This window comes from Melopsittacus undulatus, chromosome Z (genome assembly GCF_012275295.1).
Source record: "Melopsittacus undulatus isolate bMelUnd1 chromosome Z, bMelUnd1.mat.Z, whole genome shotgun sequence".
Lineage (NCBI taxonomy): Eukaryota > Metazoa > Chordata > Aves > Psittaciformes > Psittaculidae > Melopsittacus > Melopsittacus undulatus.
The window spans coordinates 52,939,913-52,952,453 of NC_047557.1; the positions used below are offsets into that span (position 1 = coordinate 52,939,913).

Here is a 12,541-nt window from a genome sequence, read left to right on the forward strand (position 1 = left end):
AATATATCTGGTTTGAATTTTCAGGCTTGCCTTCACTGGTGGTTCAGTGAGCAGTAGTCGTAAGTCTTGTGTCTTGTACCTGTAAAGGAAAAATAAGATATTGTTTGTTCTTCCCCGTGTCCTTTGCTGTTCTTGGCTGTGTGGCTTCCTCCACCATTGTAGGGGTCTTCCTGCTACTTTCTGTAAGCCCCACAGCATATCAGTGCTAGAACACAGGTCTTTGAGGCATTTTCTTCCTCTTTTTTTTTTTTTCTGCCACTTTGAGTCCACTCCAGCAGTCCCTGAAAATGTCTGTGGAGTGCTACAGCTGGCAAAAGCCAGACAGCCAAAGAACGGGAAAGATAGCGAAGAAAACTCTGGATATTCACTTTTGTATTGGAAAGAACCTGTAAAAATGACCACTAATCTTGTGGGACTGGATCTTTACTAATCAGAGACAGGGCTGCTGTGTAATAGGCTGAGAATCAGGAGTGTATTGTCTCTGAGTATGGAGGCAAACACACAGGAAGTGCTATGTTCTTAATGTTGAGTCTTAACATCATTCACAATCATAGAATCATAGAATAGTTAGTGTTGGAAAGGACCTTAAGATCATCTAGTGCCAATACCCGTCCTCCCCCCTGCCATGGGCAGGGACACCTCCCACTAAGCCATGTCACCCAAGGCTTTGTCCAGCCTGGCCTTGAACACTGCCAGGGTTGGAGCATTCACAGCTTCCCTGGGCAACCCATTCCAGTGCCTCACCACCACTGAAGAACTTCCTCCTTATGTCCAATCTAAACTTCCACTGTTTAAGTTTGAACCCCTTCCCCCTTGTCCTGTCACTACAGTCTCTAATGAATAGTCCCTCCCCAGCATCCCTGTAGGCCCCCTTCAGATACTGGAAGGCTGCTATGAGGTCTCCATGCAGCCTTCTCTTTTCCAGGCTGAACAGCCCCAACCTTCTCAGCCTGTCTTCATACGGGAGGTGCTTCAGTCCCCTGATCATCCTCGTGGCCCTCCTCTAGACTTGTTCTAACAGTGCCATGTCCTTTTTATATTGAGGACACCAGAACTGTACACAATACTCCAAGTGAGATCTCATGAGAGCAGAGTAGAGGGGCAGGATCCTTTGGCCTGCTGGTCACGCTCCTCTTGATGCAGCCCAGGATACGGTTGGCTTTCTGGGCTGCAAGTGCACACTGAAGCCGACTCATGTTCATTTTCTTATCCACCAACACCCCCAAGTCCTTCTCTGCATGGGGGCTCTGAATCTCTTCTCTGTCCAACCTGTAGCTGTGCCTGGGAGTGCTCTGACCCAGGTGTAGGACCTTGCACTTGTCATGGTTAAACTTCATGAGGTTGGCATCAGCCCACCTCACAAGCGTGTCAAGGTCCCTCTGAATGGCATTCCTTCCCTCCAGCGTATCAACCGAACCACACAGCTTGGTGTCGTCGGCAAACTTGCTGAGGGCACACTCAGTCCCACTGTCCATGTCACAGACAAAGATGTTGAACAAGACCGCTCCCAACATCGGTCCCTGAGGGACATCACTCGTTACTGGTCTCCAGCTGGACATTGAGCCATTGACCACAATTCTTGCGTGCGGCCATCCAGCCAGTTCTTTATCCACCAAGTGGTTCACCTATCAAATTGATGTCTCTCCAATTTAGAGACAAGGATGTTGTGTGGGACAGTGTCGAACGCTTTGCACAAGTCCAGGTAGAAGACATTAACAGCTCCACCCCTGTCCATCAGTTCTGTAGCCCCATCATAGAAGGCCACCAAATTGGTCAGGCAGGATTTCCCCTTAGTGAAGCCATGCTGGCTGTCACCAAGCACCTTGGTGTTTTTCATGTGCCTTAGCATGCCTTCCAGGAGAATCTGCTCCCAGATTTTACTAGGCACAGAGGTGAGACTGACTGGTCTGTAATTCCCTGGGTCATCCATTTTCCCCTTCTTGAAAATGGGGGTTATATTTCCCTTTTCCCAGTCGTTGATCAGCAACAGATTTTTCTCCAGGAAATCCCATCCAGAAAGAGTTATTTTAAGTAATGCTTAAAATTTTATTCTTGTACACTATTGCATGATCTGCCAGGAAACTAATAAGAAAAAATAGTGGATTCGGTCATTAATAATATTAACTAAAACTGTATATGTGAAGCTTGGAAACTGGTTTTAGCTAAGTTTCAGTTATTTATAAATTGTACTAGAGGTCTGAAGTAATGTAAGGAAACCAAGACTTTGGCTTTGTTTAAAATACTCATGGTAAACTTTGGGTAAGATTGGAGAGAGCTGTGTCTGCAAAATTATATTCACACAGCCGCCTAAGGCTGTTGAATAAGATGGCAAATATAAAAAGGGTGAGATCTTTCCTAAGTCTTATAATTCCTAATATTTTTATGCTTCTAATGTGTTTGTTTTCAGGCCACAGGACAACCTTATGAGCAGTATGCCAAAATGATCTTCATGGAATTGAATGATGCATGGTCAGAGTTTGAAAATCAGGGATCAAAGTCCCTTTTCTAGAACTTCACCTGTTAACACAACTGCTTCCAAAACATGGAGCTGAGTGTTGCTGTGACTATTGCGCCTATCAATTATGAAGCGCTTTTTCCTGATTTCAGCATAGTTTCTAATCATGCACTTATGTGTGGTGAGGTGCGGAGTAAGATGTACAGTACAAAGCATTACATAGATGCATTAAGAAAACAGCTGCTCAGTATTTGGAAGAAATTAATCTGGGAGTAAAGATTTTTCAGTTTTATGTATGGTAAAACAGAATTTTAATGAAGCTCCATGATTTCTGGGATACTAATTATAAATCATTCCCGTTTCATTGATCGGTTTTACCTATACATTCCCCAATTTGTCTGTTACTTCAGTAGTTTTGTGATTCAATTTTGATGTTTCGTGCCTGTTGCCTTTTTCAGAGTGCTTTAGTTATCAGCAGTGAATTTGCTTGGCTTATCTCAAACCTGAAGGTGTATATTTTCATCTGTGTTTTATGTAATCAATCTGATAATCATTCTGTAAATAACATTTTTTCTGACAGTACCTGTGTTCCTTACAATAAAGTAATAGTTGTTTAGCCAAAATCCCTCCGAACCCTAAATGTGGGAAAGTCAGCCAGGGTTATTCTTTTTTTTTCGTTTTAATTTTTTTTTTCTATTACTTACGAATCTAGAAACAAATCATGACTGAAGGTCTGCATGACCCTGATGTTTTATTATTTGTTGTGAACCTTTGGAAGGCAGTGCTCTGATCAGTGCTTATTTCCTAGTTCTCGAAATGGTGTCTTTTGCTTCCAATTTCAGTAGAACATTCCTTTCATTGCACTTCGGATACTGTGATAGGAATAGTGTTATTCTGAAACTTGAAGCACAAAACATTTTGCTCTGCTTTGATTTGTCTGAGTAAATACTACATGACTCATGGTCATCAGGAGAGCATAAAGTGCTTTAACACATTTTGCTGCATGTCTGAACTGTATTTTGAGATATGCATGACATCAGTGTATGTGAAAACATGGAGTATATTGATAGGCTGTTGTATTTCTGCTCACCTACCTTCCATGCACTAGCTAGTGCAAGAGGAGTAGAGGCACAACTTGGTAACAAAACTTGCCATGTTTTCTCATCCCTATGCCTATTCAGAAGGCAGTTCTTCACTAGTGCTGGGGTGAATGAATACAAATGACCAATGACTGTTATACTCTGTGTAATAACAATGCAATTTTCATATCATGTTTGAAAATGTTGAAAATTAATGTTGTGGTATTGAAGCTTTGGCAGCACTCTCTTGAAGCAGTACAGTTGGACATTCAAGGGGATATTTTTATTGTCTTGCAATTTTGTACATTTTGCATGCTTAACTGAGAGGGAAGCTGTACCATTATAAGAGGTAGCTGTTCAGCTGAGCAACATCTGAACAGAAAATGTGAGATTCTGATGCCACCTCAACAGTTTTAAATCTCTGTAGGTGTTTTTATAAAACCAGGTAATTTTCTGTGTGATTTAGAGTAAGAGCTAATCCTTTTTTCCTTGGGACGCTTCATTAATTCTTTGTATGTGTGGTCTGCATCCATAGAAATTTAAGGCTTCTTCTGGTAAGATAAGTTTGTAGGTGACCTGCATGGCTTTTTAGAGTTCTAGGGCAAATGATGTCTAGTAATAGGTTTAAAAAGACACAGATATTTATATAATGACTGTGATTGACAGCACTCCTATATGCAGCTGAGATATAAAGCATTTCTGAGGGAGCTGCTTTTAGTTAGAAAGGACTGCTGTGAAAGCCCGTATTCCTTTCAGCATTTGTAGGCAACTTAATTTTGAGGTACACATTTTGAATTGCTCTTTTCTTGACATACGTATTTAAAGAATTAAAACTGAAAATTGGAAGAAAAGTTCTTTCCTCTGCTTTGTATGTTTGTAGCATTTTCTGAATGTCTACATTTCTCTTGGTTTGATTTCTCTACTCTTCTTTGCAAAACTTTCTTGAACAATGGAGAAGACCCTCTGATGTAATATGAGTGAGCAGGGAAACATGAGTGCAAGTATTTTAACTGAAACTCAACATCTCTTGAAATTCATCTCACTTTTTTTTTTTTTTTTAATTATGGAAAACCATGAAGTTTGGCTGTGGATCCTTCCAAGAGCCATTCAGTAGTTACTGAAACTTCAGTCAGGTTGACAGGACCCCATGACTTACAGCTTAATCAGCTGTGGTCCTCAGTGATAGAACTGGCCAGTTTCACTGTCCTGCTCCTTTCTGTACGTTTGAATTTTGGTGCTAAGAATCTGAGAAGCTCATTTTGGAAAGTCCTGAAATCTGGACAGTGAAACTGTTCTGGTTTTTGTGTAACTGTCATTTAGCAGTGTGGCATACAAGAATGTGCAAAAAGTTGGATTTTAGTAAGGCCTTCCAAGCAAACTTTAAAAAAATCAAGTGATGGACATAGAAAACTGATATTTTTTTTCTTTAGAAGATAAAGCAGTAAGAGAACCACTAAAGCTGTTTCCATAGTGTAAGGCTTGCACTACACAGTGTAGGGCTTTTCAGCCTTTTCTCATGCTCTGTACATTGTTGTTGATTGGTTGCTGTATCAGATAGGATGGCATTCAGAATATTACACATCTTACTGTAGTTGTATTCTTAATGTCCACAAGCTGAAAAGCTTTTAGAAAAGACTACAGAAAAATTAAGCTGAAACTTGGATTAGGTACCATGAATTCTTTCTGAGTTTAAAGTGTATGTTTTCCATTCATGCTTATTGCACAGTTAAATTTTGAAATGCTGAAATAAAGTCATACCCTGAGAGCTAGCCTTTATATCTGCTTCTGCTGACTGGAAAGCTTGAGATTGAGGTAAATGTTGCTAATAATTTGATGTTGTGTTCACCAGACCTCATATGTGGCACTTGAATTTATGTGTGAAATACCTCCTTGACTCTTGCAGTAAATCATGGGGCCTTTTGGCCCATGTTTGTAGTTCCTCTGCCTGTTAATGACAACTGACTAATACTATGTTGTCTTTGCATCCTACCGGGATGCAATTCTTAAGTGAGTAGGTTGACCATGGTTAAGCAAAGAAAAAAACAGTAGGTTAAAACAATAGTTAAGGGAAGAGTAAAGGACATCCAGATGCTAGCTCACATCTCAAATGTTGTTTTCTCATTCTCTCTTCACTTGTTCCTACCTACCTCTGCTAAAACTCAGTGTAGACTAGTAGAAAGAACTCAATTTGTAGCCTGCTTTTTCAGCCCTTTTAGAAGAGCTACTGACTGGCTATGTACAAGTGGCAGTACTGAGTTCTTGGCTTTTCTGTGGAAGTTGCTATAAAGCGGGGCTGATAAAATGATACAGCAGATTTACACCAGTTATTTCTGAATTAAGTTACTTGTGTCATATTTATGTTAGATCTGGAGAGCCAGTCAACTTGACATTTAAAATGGAGGTCTGTGAAGAAGTGGTGTTGAGTGTTGTGTGGCTAGAACCTGGCAAAAGTGATGTGTTTTGACCATATTGGAGGAAGTCAGTTGGTGTCTTTAACCTTGGGCATGCCTGTTTAGTGTTTCCTAGTGCAGTCAGGTTTCCTTGAGCTTAACAGCAGGGAAGAGAAAGAAGATGAGTAGTTAAGCACCTACATTCATACTAAATCATGGGGTTATGCTCAGTATTATTAGTGGGTAGCTGTTCCCCAAGCCTGGGGTCATCAAGCCTGGCAGGAAAACTTCCGCTGCGTTTTCCGTTGGGTAGAGTTCAGAGAGCTTGTTCATCAGAACAGAGAGCTTGTTCATCAGCTTCCTTCAACAAATACAGAAGTAATAACAGAATTTCCAAACAGAATGGAAAACCTACAACCGTGCTGATAAGTTCATTTCCTTGTGACAGTGGCAAAGTCCTTGGGGTTGCTGCTGTGAGGTCAGTAGTGCTCATGAAAAATGCCTTGTTTACCTCCATTTCTTTGCTAGTTTTAGAAAGCTCTTCCAGTGTTATTTTGCCAATCACAGAGTAACAGTTTCTTCCTGAATGCAGACTACATCTCAAAGCCGCGTGAACAGGATTAATAATATATTGCACAAACCAAAGCAGAGTTTGAGCATAACTGAAGTCTCCTCCACTGCCCTTTGGGACTGCTGAGTTACGTGCACCATTCCACCTCCCAAAGCCCAGACTACAGCTTCCCCAGCAGCAGCGGTATGTTTGTACAGTCATTGCCCATTGCGTTCTCTGCTGCTTGCAGGAATTTTTCAGGGGTAGCATAAATACAGAAATCTTGTTGCTCCTTAGCTGTGTCCTTGTAACTGCAGTGTAACGAATGCTTTGTAAGTAAGTTCACATCAGTCTTGTACAGTTGCCTGTGCTTTATGAGTCAGTTGATATTTTCTGTCAAGAGCTTGCAGGTGAATGACCTGCAAAAGCTGTAGAAGAAATGTACTGTTTCTGACCCCTTGAGCCTCTCTGTGGTGTAGAGTAGCTCTGGCTACCAGGGGCCCAGAGACCACAAGCAAAGAATGACTCACTTGATCTGTGGTTCTGATCTTGATGAATCATGCAATGCTTGCTTGCTCTGTTTGGGTGAGCTTATTGTAGGCTGCAGTTTAGACTGCATTAAGCTTTCAACATATGCTCCAAAAATAGAAAGTCATTTTTATGAAGGATACATGTTGTCATAGAAGCTTTTATTACCAAAAGAGGATTAAGAGGCATTGTGAGAACTCCCAAAACTCTTTAGTGGAATGTACTGTATATTTGCTATGTAGACCTCTAGAAGCGATTGACATCTCTGATAAGGTCTTAACTTGCTCTGAGGTCCTTATTGTATTTACCTGTAGTTGTGATTGTAGTTTCTTTACCTGTGATTTTTCTGGTTTGGGGATATGTGGAAGGGCAGAACAGATCTTCAAGTCCTGTTTTTTGCCATCTTTCAGGAAATGTAATGTACTGCGTAATTTTGCTACTAGTGAAATTAAAATTATACTTGTATGTATATAATGGTAATATAGTCAAATTAAGTCTTGTTTAAAAGTAGATTTAATGTTTGGCACAATGGCCTTGAACAGAATATTTTGCTTTGAAATGTATTATGACTTAACCAGTGATCAATTAAAGCAAACAAAAAAATCGCTTTGCATGTTTGTTTCTTTAGCGATGGAGAAATGACCAGAATACCCAAAGCATTTCCACAGCCTCTTTCAGAGCAATATGCAAGTGCTAAAGATGTGGTTCTTATTAGTATGTTGAGAATGACTGAACCTCTTAGAAACCAAGTGTCTCTTCAGAAGTCTCTTCTGCTGGAGGGGAGTCCCTGCAGTGTGCTCTGTGTTTAGTAGCTGAATCTCTCAGACTGCCTTTATCAGGCTGCAAAAGGGTTCTTGCACGGGCCTTGGTGCAGTGCCACTCTGTCCCCCAAGGGAAGCTCTTGCATAGATGTGTGAGGAAAGCAGAAACTAGCAAACAAGACTAAGGAATGAGCAGCCTGTACAGAGGGTGGGGAGTGGGACATACAATGATACAAGGATTACAGATCTGAGAACCTGTGAGGGAATGCTGGGGAAAGCAGGAGTTGCTGCTGGGACAGTACTGACAGGGTGCCCAGAAGCATCTCTTGACTCCATGCTCCCAAACAAGAATGGAGTGGGAAGCAGGGTCTTCTATAGCTTGGAACAAGCCACTTGGTGGTACTGAGAGTTTCCTTAAAAACATGAAAACAGCTGCTCAGGATTACCATGCAGCATCCAGAAGAGAAGGGTGGAAAACGGAGTATATGGGAGAATGGACGGTCATGACCAAATAAGGATGTGTGGGAAAGGCATGGGGCAGGAAAGAGAAGTGTTAGCAAGCTGAGGAGTAAGCAAGGCAAAGTTCTGATAGGGAAGAGCCTTTGCCATTGGTAATGCTTTTTCATATTCTGCTTACTACTTCAGATAGCCTCATGGGTTTGTAAGAACTTAAGGTGAGTATTACAGCATTTCCTCACTGAATTTCTCCCTGGACCACGTACAGAACATGCTGCTACTTTTGTTGTTAATCTATTTATTCTTAATGTGCAAAGCTGATGGAAAATGTATTGATACCTACTTCTGGTCCTTTGCTGCAGCAAGCAAGGGTAATACTAGTCTGTCTTTGACATATACAGAGCCTCTGTCTACGCTGATGTGTACTTAGAAAGACTAAGGAGTACAGTCCATAGCAAATCAAAATCCTGCAGTGTCCAACTGGCAAGCATCAGTAAGTAATTACACCAGGTAGGCAGAATGTGTGCATAGTATGGCCCTAGGTTCAGAATTTGGCACAGCAAAAACAATAGCAAGAGCCAGTGGGGTATTACAAAAAGAAATACTGTGTACTGTGGTGTGCAGAGCAACCTGTGGCAATCCAAGCCAAAGCCTTCCAAGTTTGTGCGGTAGGCAGCTGTTCGGATGCTGAAGCACTGAAGAGGATATTTGTGCTGCCTCAGGAATACCTTTGCTGTGGGTGTGAGAGGAGAACTTCTGGCAGGTTCTTCCCCTTCTATTGCAGAACTGAGCAAAAAGCACCTTTCAGTACAAGCTGTAAGGGATGAAGCCTTGGGTGCCATGGTTTAATGTGTGGTGTCCCTGCCCATGGCAGGGGGTTGGAACTGGATGATCTTAAGGTCCTTTCCAACCCTAACTATTCTATGATTCTATATCCTGTAATCTGTAAAGCAGCGCTGGCTGCTCTCCTGTGGTGGCTTCTGCTTCTAAGCAACAGAATGATGGCTGTGAAGTTCTCTGGTGTGTAACACTGACAGCAGACCCAAGGGCTAAGTAGTTACTGTGTGGGTGGTTGGGGGCTCACATTTAGTAATGCCTCACTTGGCCATTATCAGTCAGTGAACTTGCTTGCCTCGTTGTGCATGGTGCTGGTGAGCAACAAGACAAGGATCAGCACCCTGCAGGTTGCACTCTGAAGAGATGGGATAGCCAGTACACAGCCTCCCTGACAAACAACACGCAGTGTCTTCATCAGACTTCTAATGTGGAAGATGAAACCTGGAGAGAGACAGCTCATCTAACGTGCTCAGGAAGGTAATTAGAATGACAAACGTCTTCAAAGGTTTAAGACTGCAGCTGCTAAATCTGTTTATTTCACTTGTATGAAGCAAACTGAAGTACACTGAGATTTTTTTTTATGAGCTTAAACCTTGTGTCTTCAATCTTGTGGGAAGAGGAATACTGCATTTGTGCCGCAACTTTTGTAGGAAGTAGAATGGAACTGCCTCAATAAAAGGAAGAAATCAGGAGGCCTGGTTGTATTTGGTACTTGTGTGCTGTGAAGAGCTGAGTTTTCGCTAATACAGAAGCATTTGAGCTCAGTGCTTGCACTGGGCCTGCCCCTCTCCTGATCCCCGCTAGCTCTGTCCTGTCAAGTTTCATTAGGAAGCTCAAAAATGCTGAGTGGTGTTCACAGCCTTCCTAGTAGCTATTAATAATGTCTGACCCAGAGCCTTCCCTGTTGTCTTTGGTTACAAGACGTAAATTCCTCTGGGCTTCTGGAATTTCCACAGCAAATGGATTCGCCACACTTAATTCGGAAACTGACCTTCAGCAAAGCCGAACCAGTCCACCTGCGGCTGTGAGCAGCTGAGATGTCTCATGGCTCCTCATTCCCTGCTGCATGCCTGCTCTGCCTGCATCCCAGCTGAGATTCACCCTAGAGGCAGGTAAGGTGCAGGTTTATTATAGGGATGTATGAACCCTGAGAACTGGACTCTCACACATTCTCAGTGAATGGAATTAGGATGTAGAACCAGTGCATGTTCAGTACATTTCATTTTGAGACTTTTTGTGTATTAGGGTTAAACTTGCCTCTTTTCTGCCCTCACTGACTCATGAAACCAGGGATGAATGCACAGGTATTATTACCAACACCTTTTTTCTTTTTACAACTGCCTTGCTTCACCGTGGAAGCTGCTGCCCCTTCTGTTTCTCACTAGGCTTCCTACCAGCATGAGCCTAACACCCTTTAGACCCAGAAATAACTTGTCTGCTTCTGCACCCACCCACTGAGCTGCTCCCCACACGTGCAGGGTAATGACCACTTTGGACCTCTGTGTTTCTTCTCCAGTGTGGGGGGCATCATGAGGAGCACATCTGCCTTGGGATTTGAATCCATCTGCAGCCGCCGCTGGAGCTGGGAGGGAAGCGTGGCCGAGAAGCACCGAAGCTGTACCATGCACCACCGACACTTGGGTTTGCTGCCCGGAGTAAGGCCCCTGACTGCAAATGGAATTGCTCAGAGACCTACATTTACTTGTTTTGATCTCCATCTGCCGGCAGGAGCACGCGTTCAGACCCATTTCACACCCATCCCACACAGCGCTGTGGGTTTTTTTACCCAAATCTCTGTGCCACACTAACCATTTTGCGTGTGTTTGTGCATTCTTGTATGTGAAAGCTGCAGAAAAAGGGGTGCTTTTGGCTGTCGGCATTCTCAGAGCTGATGATGCCCGCGGCAGGGCTCATGGCTGTCTGTGGAGCTGGGGCTGAAGAGCAGCAGAGGTGCACAGTTCATCCCCTCAAGCGCGCTGGGGACCGCGCTGTGCTCCTGTCCCAGACTGGGCACCGCTGCCTGCTTTCCCACAGGAAAGGTTCCGAAGGATGCCTGTCTGCCCTGAGCAGCACTAGTCTGAGGGTGGCCCCCCTGGTACGTGCTGTAGTAGAAAAGATCAATCCCTGTGCAGTGTTCCTGTGCCCCATCAGAATGCCACTAAGTTCAGCTGATCAGCATGTTAAATACTTCAGCTCAGGTGCTGAGTAAGTTCTGCCCTGGGAGGCTTCCTGTCTGAAGAAAGATGCCAGCAGCTTCAGAGTTGATCTGTACTTATTTACCCTTAAGCAGGAAGTTATAAAATTCAGGCTAAGCAACAGCAATTCACGAGGAGTTGATACCATCAAGACCTTAAAAGAGAATTTTTACCTGGAGGAATGATCAAGCATCTTGTGTACAGTAAATAAAATTAGATGAGCTTCAACTTCTAATTCTGCTGCTGTCAAGTGTAATGTGTCTGCTTCCACTGAGGAATGATAAATGTGGTTCTTTCAGTGCTATGTAAATAATACTAGATTATTTGTGATGCTGGAAGCTCAGTATGTGATGCAAGATGAACATAGGCTTGGAAGAAATATTGCCGTGATCCGTGATGGCATTTCTTTTCCCATAGATAAACTGAAATGCAAATGCATTTCTAAAGGTACTTTTCCTAGCACAAGTATTTGTTGTTTGTGCAGAAGCATGCAAAGAGGAGATGGCAAGAGGAGATGGCAAGAGATCATGCACTTATCCAGGAGTGCTAAATTAAGTTCCAGGTCTGCAGAACACTGAGGGATCTTTTCATCCCTTAACTTGGAGAAAGGCTGCATCACTTTGAATGATCCCCACTGGACAATGGATAGGAGAAGGCACACATCCATCTGCTGCTCCCACTTGTGCCCTCCTGCCAGATCCACCCTGCTCTTTCTCCCAGGAAGTTGCTAGAGTTGAACATGAGCAGAACTGAACATTTTTCTATGCCCTTCTTTGGGAAATGGCTTGAGAATGAGAATCTCCTGAAGCCTGTATAAGAGAGCATGGGGAAGGTGCATGTGGCTGGGAGGAAAGCATTACAAAAGGTGCCAGGAGTGTTTATGTTGGAGCAGTGCTGCTGCCAGCCCCTGTATAAACCCAAAGGCTTGGAGTCCAAGAGCCTGGGCATGTTCTGGCTTAATCTGTTGGCACAGCTTTGCTCTGAGATGGCTCCTCCAATGTAAGAAAAGGAAAAGAGTAGAAAATTTACTCTAAAATGCACAATACTTTGTTTCTAGCACCAGATACTTTGCCAGCATCTTGCCTTAGCCCTTCCTGTGCTTTGCCCATTGGCATCCCACGTCCTTTGCCAGTAGAAATGCTGTCCTGATAGCAGGCAATTTCTTTCTACTTGTTCTCGGGTGATGATCTTTGAGCTTAGATGATCTTTGTACGTTTCAAACTCCATACTTGCTAACATATTATACTTTCTCCTCTCCTATGGGTCCACATGGTTAATTATACAATGATT

The 12,541-nt window shown here is 42.9% G+C and overlaps 1 protein-coding gene across 1 annotated transcript in view; it reads left to right on the forward strand.

The window, feature by feature from the left end:
- The window catches only part of GAK (cyclin G associated kinase), a 74,631-nt gene extending 67,023 nt beyond the window's left edge, over positions 1–7,608 (forward strand). The window contains exon 28 of the mRNA XM_005154872.3: positions 2,408–7,608. Coding sequence (XP_005154929.2) covers positions 2,408–2,509 — 102 coding nt within the window. The 3' untranslated portion in view covers positions 2,510–7,608. The remainder of the gene's footprint in view (positions 1–2,407) is intronic.
- Positions 7,609–12,541: the final 4,933 nt, after the last annotated feature.